The sequence below is a fragment of the Astatotilapia calliptera genome, chromosome 10 (genome assembly GCF_964374335.1).
Source record: "Astatotilapia calliptera chromosome 10, fAstCal68.1, whole genome shotgun sequence".
Classification (NCBI taxonomy): domain Eukaryota; kingdom Metazoa; phylum Chordata; class Actinopteri; order Cichliformes; family Cichlidae; genus Astatotilapia; species Astatotilapia calliptera.
Window position 1 is genome coordinate 29,346,509 of NC_137431.1, and position 15,525 is coordinate 29,362,033.

At 39.5% G+C, this 15,525-nt stretch overlaps 1 protein-coding gene across 4 annotated transcripts; it reads right to left on the bottom strand.

The window, feature by feature from the left end:
* Positions 1–302: 302 nt before the first annotated feature.
* Positions 303–13,643, bottom strand: tmem248 (transmembrane protein 248). Of its 4 annotated transcripts, none has more exons than XM_080307322.1 (7): positions 13,484–13,643; positions 11,333–11,491; positions 10,330–10,618; positions 6,033–6,183; positions 4,829–5,012; positions 3,696–3,839; positions 303–1,439 (listed from the first exon to the last, which is right to left on the bottom strand). In XM_080307322.1, the coding sequence occupies exons 1-7, from the start codon at positions 13,628–13,630 to the stop codon at positions 1,419–1,421; spliced, it is 1,095 nt and encodes a 364-aa protein (XP_080163448.1). In that variant the 5' UTR covers positions 13,631–13,643; the 3' UTR covers positions 303–1,418. The 4 variants fall into 4 exon arrangements, with proteins under 4 accessions (XP_080163448.1, XP_080163447.1, XP_026038932.1 ...); XM_080307321.1 differs by having other exon boundaries at positions 3,658–3,839; XM_026183147.2 differs by having other exon boundaries at positions 3,658–3,839; positions 13,243–13,600.
* Positions 13,644–15,525: the final 1,882 nt, after the last annotated feature.

Here is a 15,525-nt window from a genome sequence, read left to right on the forward strand (position 1 = left end):
AGTATTTTTTATCATTTCACATTATATTAGATGAAAACTTTTCTTTAAAACAAACAAGGATGGTTATTGTAAACGTCTGAGCAGCAGAATTAATTATCATATTTATTTTTTTACATGGAGGCCAATTAGTTTATTTACATGAAAAGAAATAATCACAGGAGATAATAACAAAATGTGCAAGACATCCAAAGGTGCACTATCTATGAAAACACTTTAACATGTGCAACTCATATAATTTATCATTTCAAAAAGGTGACGTAACTAAAGTGTCTGATATAAAGTAACTCAAGGGTCACCCGACATTTACAATAACAGGACAAAGAGCACAAGCTTTATTTCAAACCACAGGCTCATCATACCAGAACAAATAAAATGTGATATTTGGCTGTGGAAGAAAGGGGCGGAGAGTTAATGTGGGGAAAGGGACAAAAGTGATGACCCACGCCTATTTTCAAGCAAGCAAGTCCACCGTAGGTAAGGCAAGATCAAATGTTCTGTATCTCCTGGGTGCGACAGAGAGGACTGGATCAAACACCAAAACTGCTGCACAGTGACTGGCAGCAAATTAAATTCAAGAGGCAGGTGAGTGAAGAAGCAACTGACAGAGGAAAGCATAAGGCCAAAAAAGAAGAAGAAAAGAATATGTGACAAATTTCAACAACAAACAACAGGAAGTTCTGGTAATTCTTTAACTGCTAATCAAAAGCAGTTCGTAAAAGGAAGATGTGAAATTCTTAAATCACTTAAATGTCACTTAGATGTCTAAATGGACTTTAAAGAACCCGATTCTAACTAGAATTTTAATTAAACCATCAAATTTGGTGCAGAGAAAAGTACTACTTTATTCCATTCCTCGCTTAAGCTGCTATGGTGAGCGCACGCTGAGGATTTAATCATTATTTACCTGCTTTTCTGTTTCCTTAAACATGTTCCAGGTGATTAAACATCACGCTTTGTTATCAGGGCGACAAAACCACTTTGACCTTAAGATATCTAAACATTTACCACTTTGATAAAACACTTCTGTCTATCGTGCTTCATAAGGTGAGTCCCAATCGCCACCAGAAAAAAGAAGTAGCTCTTGGATGTGGCCTTCTGCTTTGTTTCTGTACTGCATGTTTGGACATGGCACTGGGGGGCTCAGGCAAAAATCAAAAGAAATAACAAAAAGGGAAAAAAACAAAACTAAAGAGTTCCTAGAAATATTTACACCACAGATACAGGCACTTGTATATCTTTGGTTGGAGAAACCCAACATTGCAAGAGTAATGCATTCACAGAGCTTTTGTGTCCCTTATTGTATTTCCAGGGTCCACTAGGCAACTGGTAAGTCGTGTTTTTGTTTTTTTAATTAATTTCTTCTCTTTCTTTAATTTTGTCCATGTTACAGGTAAGTCCTGCCATTCTCTGATGTCTTTTTAACCCTCTGACAACGCCACCTGCAATAAAAGAAACGGAATTCAGTTTCAGTAATTACAGAAATTTATGGTACCAAAATCTGGTGATGTAGCAAAGAGCGGTGAAAGTGTGACAGAGGAAGACAAGAGTCTTGTTTACTTGTCTGTTTACACACAGACGCATTTTGCAAGCATTTAACCCCCCACCCCCAGCTGATCGATGCACTTCACTGATGTTTATTTGGGAAACACGACTGGACTTTATCAGCTATTGGTGACTGTTCCAATGCATCCCCTGTTGTTTTCTGCTGCAATATTTTGAGTGTTTTGTGCTATTTTATTTTGAAAATTTACATCTCAGCATCCTTAAGAAAGTGGTACACAGACAGTATCCAATTCTCATCATATCTGTCTCGGGATGCAACTATCCATGGGTTTTTTCCCCCAGTTCTGATATGATACAGATACTCTGGCTTCTTTATCTGTTGATACAGAGAACAGACATGATGCCAGAGTGAAATTAAGTTAACAAATCAAATTAGTAAGCTGGACTTCCTGCTACTCTGAGTATGAACCTTTCCTTTATGTATAAGGCAACATTAGGTTCCCCTTTCACATTGCTTTCCAAACAATAGAAGCTAAATTATCGCTAGCAAATACAATTGAGAAGATAATTTCACTTAACAGGAAGTCATTAGTAAAATAATGACAAAAGGATCACGACAAATAACATGAACTATTTCTGCTACTCAACTCTACTTTTTTGTTCTCGTCTCACTTCCACATGTGAAATAGAAGTGATGACATATAGGGGAACTTTAACAATATTAATAACAACAACAGTAAATAAATTGATAGAAAATGATTAAGATCCCATAAGTGCAGTAAAGTTTCCCAGCAATTGTTATAGCAAACATAAGCAGTGGGGAAAGTGAGCAAGAGAAGCAAACAGGACAAGCTCTGTGTTAAACCACTGGACCACCAAGAAAAAAAAAAAAAAAAAAAACTGCAAACATGGTGCTGCATTTGTGAAATCCTTCCAAACTGCTGTTTGTTTGCTGTTGTCTTCCCACCAGCAATGAAGGGAAAATAAACAGAGCAAGACTGAACTGAACAGCTTTGCCCGCAGGTCAGCACGCTGTCACAGATCAAGCTTTGTAAGTGCAAAACGAGACAGGTGCGCAATCAAAATATCAGGTCCCTATGTGTGAACACCAAATACAGCAGTGTGGAGAGGTAGCAGTGCATAGTTGATGTTAAGCACCAGTGTAATGGTCATCACTGGTTTAGACCCAAGCTGGGGCTACACCCCGTGCCTGTGTGGGGTTCCTCCAGCTTCCTCCCACAGTGCAAAGACATGGATCTCAAATTATCTGGTGAATCGTCAGTAGATGAGAGGTTGAACAGAACCTTGTATGCTGCTTGTATAGTTATGAATGTGTGGTTAAATGTGGCTTATAGTCTCTGTGATCTGAGTGTTCGACATTTATGTGCCTCACAAATTTAAGCTCCAACAATCTAACCTGGAGACGATGCTACATAAACACACATATTATTTTTCCTTGTGTTTGTTACGTTAGAGACATCAAAGAGTCCATCTGTTTGCTTGCTGGTGGTCTCCACTTCAGAACAAAACACACAGACCAATGAATATGCGGGAAACTGCCAGTTACTGGAGTGCCAGTTTGGGTGTAACCAAGGCAGAGTCATGCAGAGGTAAACACACCAAGAAGACAGACAAACTGCACTCTGTTTGTTTTGCTCCTCCCTTCAATATTTCAAACTAAGAGTCCCAACATGAGCTCTTAGATAAAGTAATCTGCAGCTGTTGCCCCACCTTCCTTATCCAAGCAAACAAAAATAACAGCTATGTTAAAATACACTCTCTCTCAACTGGTGTGAACTCGCTATGTGTATGGGGAAAACGAACTGTGCTACATGCAACAAACAATAAGATCAAGGAGGATGAACTCCCTTCACCTCTGTAAGCGAGATGCAACTACTTCATATACCAGGCACAGTCAAGGATCATTACCATAATGTTCACCCAGACTTTTACACCAAATCTTACAGCATTCGGACGTCTTTATTATGCTCTCAAGGGAAGCTTAAATATTCTTTCATTTGGTTTGGAGTTTGTAAGGAGTTCATGTGCCAAAACAAACAAACAAAAAGCAGAGATAGCAGGAAATCAGCAGAGTCATTGATTGGAGCGAGTCTTTGACCGATCACTGGTCAGTTGATACTTGACTGAAACTACCTGTTGAAGTCATATAGCACTGCTGGTGTCTGTTGTACCTTCTCAGGACAGAAGTCAGGGTTGGTTTGTCGCACTTTGCCAGGCCGCCCCTTTATGACTGCATAGCAGAACATAGTGATGACCATGACAAACAGGAAGTAGCTAGTGTGCATCAGGTGAAGGTTGATGAGGGAACGGTCGTCCTAGTAAGACAAGCGTTAAAAGACACAGTTTAATGTCACAGAGTAACTTCGGGTTTTATTTCAAGCAGAAGGCTACAAGCTTGATTTCTTTATTGCTCACTGCACAAGTTACCTGTAGTTTTTGGTGAAGGTGGTACACTAAAAAAAATACGTATAATAGTTACTGCATGCATGTGTGTTTTCTCATAACAGCTGCAGCTCCATGTTAAACAGATCAGCCATTTCTCATTAGAAGAGGTCTTAACATGTCTGCAGTTTTCAGGTGTATTCTTCAGCTGCTGCTCATACTTACTGTGGTGCCTGCGTCAATACCTCAGACAACAGTATACGATTTTCCTCTGAACTTCACTTTGCGCCTCCTCCTCAAAATGCATCATCAAAACTTCCTGTTCTTTAACCCCAACTTTCTTTGATTGGCTGCCCCTTATAAAAAGTTTTGAACCGTCGGGGGGGACTAATGTGCAAAAGACTGATGTGAGAGAGTGTTTATAGCAGTCTGAGGCCTGAGCTTTTGGTTCACATGGATTACTCACACGTACGATAACCTGATTAATCTGAAACTCTGGCGGTATGTAACGTGAGCCTATAACATTGTACCAGTACATATATTGGGGAAAAGCATATTAGGTCCACTCTAATGATAATTTAATTCCAGCCTTGCTGGTACATTTGCAGCTCAAATGCAGCTCACTGTTCCTGGAACAACCTACGCACATCAGTACAGATCTAAATGCCTTTCAGAATAAACTACAGGTTTAGGAACATTTACCTCTAAATGATCTCTCTGTGTTACAATGGGTTAAAAAAATACTATCAACAAAGTATACCATTCTTATTCTCAGTCATCCTACTTGTTTAAATCATGGGGAAATTACACTAAAAGGATGCATATCACAGAAACTTTGTTTTTTACCTTTACGTATTTAAATGAAATGAGACATAAAGAACTACTGTTGAAATTCAAAAACTGAGGAGCTGTGGTGACTCACATCTGGAACAATCACGGTAAGTTTTGGGTTGAGTGCGTGGTACACTTTGCCAATGGCTCCTTTGTAACACCAGAAGGGGTTGTAGTCCTGACTGTACTTGGTATCTGAGTCGCGGACCGTGGTGAACACCTTGTACCAAGATGTGGCATTGGTGTACGTCTCTGGCACGCAGTGTGGTGGCTGCCTGCAAACAAAAACACAGGGGCTTTTGTTAACTGGTGCAGTGGAATTGTTCACACCATATTATAGCAGAGAAACGTACAGATGTTGTTGCTGTTTATCTGCTCTGTATATTTTCTTATGTTTATTTGTGTCAAACAGCCTTATTATGAAAAATTGCTTATTTGGGTGACAACAGATTATCCATCAGGACAGGAAGGAAAACAAATGCAACACACAGATGCCACAGCTGCTGACAGGGGGAAAAAAAAAAAAAGCACAAGAGCAGACATATCAAGAGGTTTTGATCAATTTTAAATAATTATAGTAATAAATAAGTAAAGTAAAAATTGTGGATAACAATTTATAACTTTTTAATGTATAATTTCATATTATGCAGTTTACAACTGGGCCACCAGAGGGATCTAAAGCAGTATCCAAGGCAACTGATCCAATGAAACAATATGACTGTCTACAAATAATAATAAAAATACTGCTACTACACTGATAATTGGCATAGTTCAGTAAAAGATAACAAATGAAGCTTAATTTGTCTGATGGAGCCTCACTCACACTGCCTCTACACTTTAACAAGACCCACATTTCATCATATTTGCAACATGCAAGGTGATGCAATTTGCACCTTGACTACCTCTTGCTTATCTTGACAGATTCAATTAATCAAATTGAGCGGCATACGTCTGTTCCATGCATGGGCATGCACAAGCCCTGCAAAAATATTTGTGAGTCAATCATTTGCAAAATGTAACGCTGTAGTAACAAAGTACTTGCAAATCACTTTAACTGCAGAGCTACAAAAGGAAGCTGCACATTACTGCACATTTTGTGGTTTCTCAAATGGTTCAAAATAACAAACAACAACAACAACAAAAATGCATGTTTCTGTAAAACAAGGCAACGCAGACTTATTGCCTTTACTGAATGATAAACTCCTCAAAGCTGCATTTCATTTAGTCTGCATCAGAAAGCTCAAGACTAATTTAGTGCGCTTGTTCCCTTGAGTTATGGAGGCAGTCCAACTCACACTGTGACTGGGAAGATATTGCTGGCCGCTGTGATGGTCATGCAAGTGCTGAACACCACCTGCTCGCAGTGACCGTGCAGAACACAGTCGTCCGAGTTCCAGGATACGGGCAGAGTAAACGTGATGTTTATTTCTTCATGAGCTTCTCGGCCTACAGGCAAAACAAAGACAACGAGAGCAGCAGATTGTTTTAAACTTTTCACGACAAGATGTCACCAACTCATTTCTTTTACATTTTAATCACAATGTAATGTTTTTAAGGCAACCTCGTGTTGCATTTCCATGACCCCAAGATCAAGCTAAAAACCTCTGAGCTCTAAAGTGAATATCAGAGGTATGAACAGTCCAAACAGTATGAATGCAATTCCTGCAGCAGGAGGCTCATACCAAGCTACCCCCTGATAACTAATGACAGGCTGATTTTGTAGGCTTATGCAATATTTTTCAAACTGCAAAGGAGATTAGAGGATTATCAGTCAAACTGAGTGGACTCCTGGGTGTGATTTAGGACTGACGTGTTCATCCAGATGGAGGAGACAATAGAGAAAACAAAAGAAATTCTCACTAAGTCCAAAAACTGTTCTACTAGGCAACTCGTGCTTTATAAACTCTAGTTTAAACAGATGAGAAACTTTGATGTACAATGATAAAAATAAGCATTTATACTAAAAAAAAAAAAAACCTGTCATAGAACTAATATGCAGCATTTGCATTTGATTTTTCTCTCCGAGTAATACATTTGTTGCCATTCAAATTCAAGATAATGCTGTTCCTGGCTAACAGCTCAGCCAATCACAACTCCGGCACAATAAAATAAAACACAAACTAGGGCCTCTTTATGAAATGTAATTTACAAAATAAGGCTGCAGTATATAATTTTAAACGAGAATTGAGGTAAGACAGTACAGTTCAGATGAGTATATTTTGATGTTATGTTACACAATCGCTTTCATTCAGAAAGTCATGCCAGCGTTTGGATCTCTGCCCTCAAGAAAGACTCAAGCAAACCCCACCCTCCACTTTCCAACAAGAAATAACAGCATAAAGTCTGAGAAAGTTACTCCAACCAGCTGTATGCGTGACAATAATAGTTCATCATTATCCATTAACATCGACAATAACAATAATTTTTGGTTTGCGTAAGCAGGAACTAAATCACTTTCTTTGAATAGAGAATTGCAGATGACTACTTGTTTTTTAAGGGTGAATTTGAATCTAAAATGACACGTTCAACACTACAGTCAATGACGCAAAGTGACTGAGGCAACAGGAACCTGCAACCAGAAACCTTAAAAGGAGAGAATGGGTCACTCCGAACAGACACAGCAAAACTTGAATCACCGTTATTTATTTTAAATGCAAAATTGATCTTACTGACAATTCAACAGACGTCTTTGACAATTTTCACCGCCATTCGTCTGTTTCACTCCAGACCTGGCAGGTACTCACACGCACACTGCTGCTTACCCAAATGCAAATTTGTGACAAAGTTCAGTGCTGAGTGTGATGTAGTTTGGATGAGCAGCTCTTATAATTTGGGTAAAAACTGTTATTTGTTGCCAATGTTTCACCTACACTGTCAGAAAACATGCACATACAGGTATGTTTGCTTGACTCTCTTTATGAGAATACTGATTAACATTAATGTATCCCCAGCCTCATACAGTTGGACATGTACAAAGTACATTTTCGGTTGTTTTATCATCATTTGTTTTGGTTTCCTGTGATAAAAGACTTAATTCACTCATATAATTAGAACAATCAAAATGCAAGGAAGCCACAATCTTCCCTTTTTCAACAAGCACAATCACAAACACACTCCCTCTTACACACTAATAACAGCCGTTTCCTGATAGCTGTCCTTGTTTAAAAGCACCGCGTTCTGACTGCATGTGACATTCTGTAAACTGTAGCCATTTCCAAATAACCAGGCTTACACTCTCTCCAAACAAGCGCTGCATTAAAGTAATATAAAAAATTCATTTGACTAAAAACTTTGCCTCTAAGTAATAGAAAAAATTTAAAAAAAATTGGACTTCATGTGGACATAGTAAATCCTGAACTTTGAAAGTTGGCAACATTAAGCAGAGTCTGTTAGCCAGAAATCTGCCAAGTGTAATGTTTCACACATTTTTTTAACATGCCTTCCTAATTCCAACATGCAGCACCTCAGAAGTGAAGCAGCAAGAAAACACACATGGTCTTTCAGTGTGTATGAGCACTTTAGACAAAAGGAAAAGTTTGCTTCTTTTTTTTTGCCTGTCCCATTTGGTTCTTTAGCCGTCAGAATTGATGTCTGAAGACCAACAAGGATACCCAATGGATTTACTTTGCCAAATGGATCATCAAGACCTTGCCGTATTGGTCCATTTGATCAACCTTTGTTGTTATTATTTATTTTATTTTATTTTCAGTTGTTACAGACGGGACAGACCTGACTGAGGGATAGGAAAGGGAGAAAGAAAGATGAAGGAAAAGAAAAACAGAAGGGAAGAGGGACAGTGAGAAAGGGCACTTAAATAGAGAAAGAAGAGAAAACAAATCTCCTGGATCACCTGTTGAGAGAAAAAGAAGAGAAAACAAGCAAAAAAACAGAGCAACTTACTAAACACAACACCATCACGTTAATCTAGCTAAGTGTAAACAGCAGTAAACACTAAATATTGAATGCTGTTGTGCAGCATTCCAACTACACCTTTATTGGCTGCTTGGAAACAGCAGCCAATAAAGGTGTAGTTTATGTCTATGAAGAGTGAACACCCGTGTGCACACCTGTGTGGATCAGCGCGCTTGTATTCAAAAGGTTTCCCCATGTAATGGTCTGCTAGAGGATGTAGAGAGCCATAGCCCTGTCCCCCAGGGCATGAAGCAGGCATGGAGGAGATCCAGGCTCCAGACATCCAGAGGCCCCAGAGTGCGAGAGCCCAAGGAGGACCACCGGAGGGGCATCCGTGCCACCCTCCTGGGAAGAGCTGAGGAGAGCCCCAGATGAGGGGTCACCCAGTAGCCACAGAACAGAAGCCAGAGGGGGCTGCAGTGGCGTGCCCGCCGGCTCTGCCGGCAGCCAGCTGTGCCAGAGTGAACAGAGCCGCAGGCCCAGAGGCCGGAGTCCCGAGGGCCCCCTTTGCCCCGGAAGAGGCCTGACCGAGCAACAGGCACCAGGCCAAATAGTCACTGGGAGTGAGCTGGTACATACCTGAGCGCCCAGCCCCGGACACCAAGAACCACCAACGCACCGACCCCTGAGGGCATCATCAGGAAAAGTTTGCTAACGCACACTCAGATAAGCCCGCAGACATATTCAGAAGCTTCACAGCATTTTAGGAATTCATGTTTCACTTGGTGGGCTCGCCGGGATCAGCTTAACGTTACACAACACCTCTGCTGTTTGCTCACCATGTTGAAGTAAAGTCACAGCACTGAGAGGTAAAGTAAAAAGCCCAACAGAAGATGCATCTGACATCAGAAAAAGGCAGCCACAACGCAAAAACTCTCCACACTATAGAGAACACAGGTTTCTCCCATGATAATTAAAGAAAACACCTGTTGCATAGCACGAGCAACGAGTGTAGAATTCATCCGAGTTTCCAAACTTGCCTTTCCATGAAAGGGTTCAGAGCAAATGCGGAATTCCTAATTTGTTAGATACAAAGATATCCTCTGCTAAGCAATGCCTGAAAGGCCTGATCACCACCTGTCACATCAAGACTCCTGCACCATTTTAAACAATCAAAACAAATGCTTTTTAATACCTGAAAATTAAGAAATAAGAGAAAATAACACTGATATAAGGTATTATATTTTTGCTGCTTGGTATACAGCTAACTGTAAAATCATCCCAACAGCACAGTATTTAAGGCTCGCCTTTACATGAAATTAAAGCGAATCGCTGAACTTTTGGATGCTGGCCAAACTAAACAAGGAAGTTGAAGATGTATAGTACACTTACAGCCGTTTGAGCCACAGCTGACTTAGCTGTATCCTATTGATTTTCGACAAAAGGGTCTGCTTTTTAACCAGTCTTAAAATACCTTGTACACATTTAATACCTCTTACAAATTTAGGGGAAATATAGAGGCAATTAAGAACTTGACCGATTTTGATTTCAAACCTTTAAACGACCCCTAAACACCAACATATTGTTGTGAAACATTGTTTTTAGGCTACTCTACATCTGTATGAGCTGGCGTGTATTAGGCGTACATCTACCACCTGCAGTGGCAAGTAACAATCTTTCTTCTTCCTTAATCGAAGCTACAAGAGCAATCAAACCTAGCAAAGAAATATGAGAACCTACCTGAGAGGCCTACTTGCTGCCCCAGCACCGTGGCATACAGGTGGGTGATATTGCGAGAATACCCTCCAAATGGACGCTGAGGGTCCAGCGTGAGGGTGATGGGGACTGAGATGTTAATGGGCCCCGAGTCCTCCAGCAGTAGGGGAACCTGAGTGCTGGAACGAGCCTGGCCGCTAGTCACCACCATGCTCTCCGGCGTGGTCGACTCGTTCAGGCCGTGCTTTATCGTTTCATTCTCTGACACACAAAAGTCCAGCTCATTGAAGCGCAACAGAAAGGTGTTCCAGTCCTGTGAAAACAGTGAATATGTTTTTAACTGCCAGACATGACAACAGAAATTCATGTACAATGTTGCTGTTACTGTATGTATTTGTAGACAATATTTAACCTATGTGCAATATTTAGTTTGGTTACAATGCATCCAATTATTTAACTAGAACAACCTTTTTCATTTGCATATGCCTCCTTTCAGATTTACATGCTGCACACTGTGCAGAGAATGTGTATATTATATCATAACTTGTTCCCTCTGCATGCCGAGAGCTAGGGCAGAGCTAGTTGCTTAGTGCAGGTTGTTTGATTGTCAGCTTTATCATCTAAAAGCTACCTGATCAAACTTCATAAATCCTGACTGAGAGATGGTGCATGACCAAAAGAAGAATCCATGAAATGTGCAGGTCCAAATCATTTTCTTTTGAACTGGGCTTGGCAGAGCACCATGTGCTCCAAATGCCCCTTAAATCTGACTCACATCAGAGCCAGGTGAAAAGGGGTCAGATACATATATATCCCACTTTATCCTACAAGAAAGCTGTTCTCAGCCTTACATCCTGTAGTGCAGTTGAAGCATGGTTTTAATAAAAGAAAAAAAAATGCACCCTTTAGTTATAAAGCAGGCAACAAAGGCCACCACCTGACATTCAGCATTAGCAGTGATCACACTTTACCATTTTAGGACCACATAATTTCATCTACTTCAAAAAACTGCACGGGTGTGCCTTACCTCGGTTAACTCTGGAGACTTGATCTCTTTAATCTTGAAGAAATAACCGATGGTCAGGAAGGCGATGGCCACTGCACTTACACTGATCATAAAAATGACCAGAGGTGGACGGTTGTTGATGTAGCTTCTCAGGTTCTCTATAGGATTTAACAAGTACACCTGCACACAGACAAGCACAGATTAGCTAATATTTAAGTATGAGAGAGAGTGTGACTTGCTTTGCATCGAGGTTTGCACTAAGAGACAAACCCAACTTAAATGACTGATACAAGGCATATGAGCATACGTGTCACTCACGATGACAAAGTGATGCATTAAATGCTTTAAACACAGCATTAGCAGTGATCACAGTTTCAAATGAAGAAAAAAAAAAAAAAGACGTTTGCTTTAGAGTCCAGTTTAAGATTGTTGCTGTTTAGTCTGTGCACAAATATGCTGGGCTCACACTTAAATCTACCTTTAAAAATTATGCTTCAGAGTTACTCTGCACCATACAATTACATTGTCTGAAATTTAAGCAAATGAGGCCATCTCTGGCAGACAGTTCGCCACCAGAGTCATAAGTAGTGAAGCATTCTAGGCAAACCACATTTAGATGATCTGTCTTGTATTAAAACCAGATTCTTTGATCCATAGTGGTCAAAACATTTATAATTCTTTATTCAATCATCTTCCGGAAGAGAGAGAGCCCTGCACAGCCCAAAGGCAGTTGCAGGATCTCTAACATTAGAATCTAAGAATGTCTCACATATAGGTGTTATTTTGGTACTTTACACATCACACATAGGGAAGCATAGGGAAGTGAATACTTAAATTACCAGTTGTAATAAAGTAATGTGCTACATATTTCAACCAATTTCAAACACGCCAACTCTGCAATCACACTTAACTTATGATTATGGTTTATTGTGTATTTTGTTGTACAACTGTGCATCATATAAATACTGCGTATCATCAGCATGAAATAACACTAAAAAAAATTATTCAGCATTGTATCTGGTTAAGACCCACTGATACAGTTCATCATATTCGGATAATAAACTAAGACGGAATTAATGTTGTTAAATGACACCGGAGTCAAATCAGACTGGTATACACAAATTGCCCACAGGTTCTTCGAAAACGGCACTTAACTGGTTCAGCAAGTTGCTTTGGCTGTGGAATTATTTAAACAGGACATTTAGCAGCAGAGCTACCTTTAAAAAAAAAAAAATCCTCTCACTCAATCAAATAAAACTTTGAAAATTGCACTGATGCTTTGGAACAGAGTGTATATATATATATATATATATATATATATATATATATATATATATATATATATATATATATATATATATATATATATATATATATATACACACCCAGTCAGATGGAACTATGCAGGCAATATGCTCACGGCCTTTGACATGATGTTTACCACGATGAGGAACTAAGATAAACCGTTGGCTCAAATAATTACAGCACCTCTACATCATTCAAGGATCCCGTGTGAGCTTTTTATGCATGTTTATTGAACTCATTGCCCTGTACCGAGTATGCAGTACAGTAAGCAAGGACATTTCCGCGTATTTGCTGGAGCCATGTGACTTTATCGTTCTCTAAAGTTGTCAAAACATCCAACTGTATACTGAAATATTTCAAAGAATTAATGCAAAATGTTGATGCAACAGAATTGGGAAGATAGTGTGAACATCTAATTCTACAATTAACGCCCTACCAGAAGAAACCGTCGATAATATGACAGAAAATCGTTTAAAACTGCAGACGTGCGTTAATTCAGCCCTGTGTTTAAACGACAGGCAGGTGACAAGCTCTCGGTAACATACTACGACTCGGGTCGCTAGCTACCTCGACAAAGTGACAAAGCTGGCTAAATTAGATGGAAAGCACGCACAAGCTGTCCTTACCATTTTTCCCGTGTGTTCCTCTGACGGATGCTAGCTGGAAGGTTCGTTTCGGTATCACAATAACAAGGCAGCTAGCTCTCTGCGAAGCTAGCCTGTGCTGCTAGCTTACTCGCTTTCCTGAAGCTAGTCCCTGCTGAATATCCCGCGGAACAGCAAAAATCGGTGTTCGCTTGAGACAGCCGGGCTTTCAGCACACCAAACACCGTGTGTACTGCTTCCCATTCTTTGCTCTATAGCTCACCGCTGCACTAATGAGAAGTATTTTTTCTCGTACAGCCTGGAACAACGTCAATGTCTCCGGGTCCTCCCTCTGCCGACATATCGTCCGCGCCCCCGCACTGCGTAGTAAAAACGTCGCACCGCACCGCCGCCGTCGCGTTATTTTCATAGAACCTGCGCCTGAAAATAGACGTCAGTACGTCGGTGATGCGCAGGCTTACGTAATTTACGTAGAGTACAAGCGATTTTGCAGCGTTAAGGTACCATAGGAAACGAAAGGTTTGAAACGGAACGTCTGACGTTTTCTTTTTTCTTCTTTCTTTTGTCATGTTTCCAAATGTCCCATTGTAAAGGGTTGAAAAGTCGTAAAAAACTGATCCGTTATTTATGTTATGTATTTACGAAAACCAAATAATAAACCATCAAGAAAATAGCTTGTTCCAACTCAGGCATCAAAGGTACACCTTTAGTAAGATATTTTATTGGCGTCTGTCATGCAAGTATTGGTACAACTAATACTCTAAAACCTGAAAAAGTCAATATTAATATTGTTTAACTTATATTACCATCAAAATAAGCCCTACTTTTTAATAGACACACATTTTGCTTTGTTCTTTTAAAAAAAAAAAAGTTTTCAGCACTTATTTTCAAATCTTTGCTCAAATACACTATTGTGGGCTAATAAAAACATTTAACTGTTACGGTAACAGGGCTAAAATTAGAGTAACGGGGTTGCACAAGATAACAGGTTGAATTGATATATTTCATTTTAGATGTAGAGTCGTGGCATATAACAAATAAATACTCAGAAAAGCAGAATGTTTTATTTTTGTTGGGGTTTTTTTTTATGTTTGGAATGTTTGATTTAAGCTGGGAAGCCTCCAAGCCCTCGCCTCACGCTACGCTGAAAAGGATAAACAGAAGAGAATGTTTGATTTATATGTTCGGTCTACCGTTGACTTTTTAAAATATGTTGAACAGTGGTTCAACAATCAGACACAAAATCAGAATAAAAACGTGGATTTATAACTTATTTGAATAATAACATTTGAAATACAATTTAGTGATCACGAAGCTGGAACAAGAGAAAATAGTTTTAAGAGACATTTTGCATTTTAATTAATATTTTGTATAATTACACCTGTCTCAGGACAGGTGTCATTTACACACCAAATATATGTTTTAGTATTTTCTGCATGGATTAGTCTTAAATTCGTGCCTGGACAGAAAATATACTGCCTCCTGCAGTTCAGCCTTAGGCGCAGCAGAGGTCGCTAAAGGACTAGAAACTCCTGTTTCTAGCCAAAACAAGCTTTTCAGTTTTCGCAAATATGGCAAATGCAGTTGGCCAGAACTGAAATAAATCGCTTTTTACATGCTTTCGTTTATCTTACAGCAAAGTCAAGTTTGCCCATAAAGCGCTACTGTTTTGCTAAAGCAGTTGATCCTGTAAAGGATTTACGACAAGGTAAACTCGTTGATGGCACACGTTGAGAAGCGATGGAGGTTACAAACGGTGTTAAACCAAAAGACGAACTTGCACATGTGTATTTATTTATTTATTTTTTTAAAGCGGCTGGTGCTTGAAAAATGACTGCTACCAGAAGCCTGTTGCTGAATGGATCTTTTCCCCATAACTGCAGTTTGCAGCCTATCAACTTAGCAACTACTCCAGAAATTACACATCATTTCCATAAACAGGGAACATTGACCTAGGCCTCTAAACACAACTTCTCAACACACAGATCTTACATATGGAACAATAAAGTTATTCAACTAAAACACAAAATTATTTTAATCCAGAAATGGATCATCTACAATGATGTCATCCAAGTTCGAAGATAGAATCAGAATCAGAAAGGGTTTTATTGCCAAATGTTGAGCAGGTTTACAACATTAGGAAATTGCTGCGGTACTTAGTGCAAACATACTGTCAGACAACGCTTACATAAACATAAAAATAAAAATTAAAAGTGCTAAGTAGATAGATATATACATAAGTGCAGGTGGTGATCAATGCAAACATGGAATGATGCAGTGAACACAGTGTAGGGTCATGTGTTA

Bases quoted from the DNA above. Each gene is read 5' to 3' on its own strand.
- tmem248 (XM_080307321.1), bottom strand. From the start codon at position 13,630: ATGAAAATAACGCGACGGCGGCGGTGCGGTGCGACGTTTTTACTACGC. The intron at 6,184-10,329 runs GTAGGTTCTCAT...TTTTGCCTGTAG, and splicing joins GCAGCAAGTAGGCCTCTCAG to GCCGAGAAGCTCATGAAGAA. The intron at 5,013-6,032 runs GTGAGTTGGACT...TTTTGTTTGCAG, and splicing joins AATATCTTCCCAGTCACAGT to GCAGCCACCACACTGCGTGC.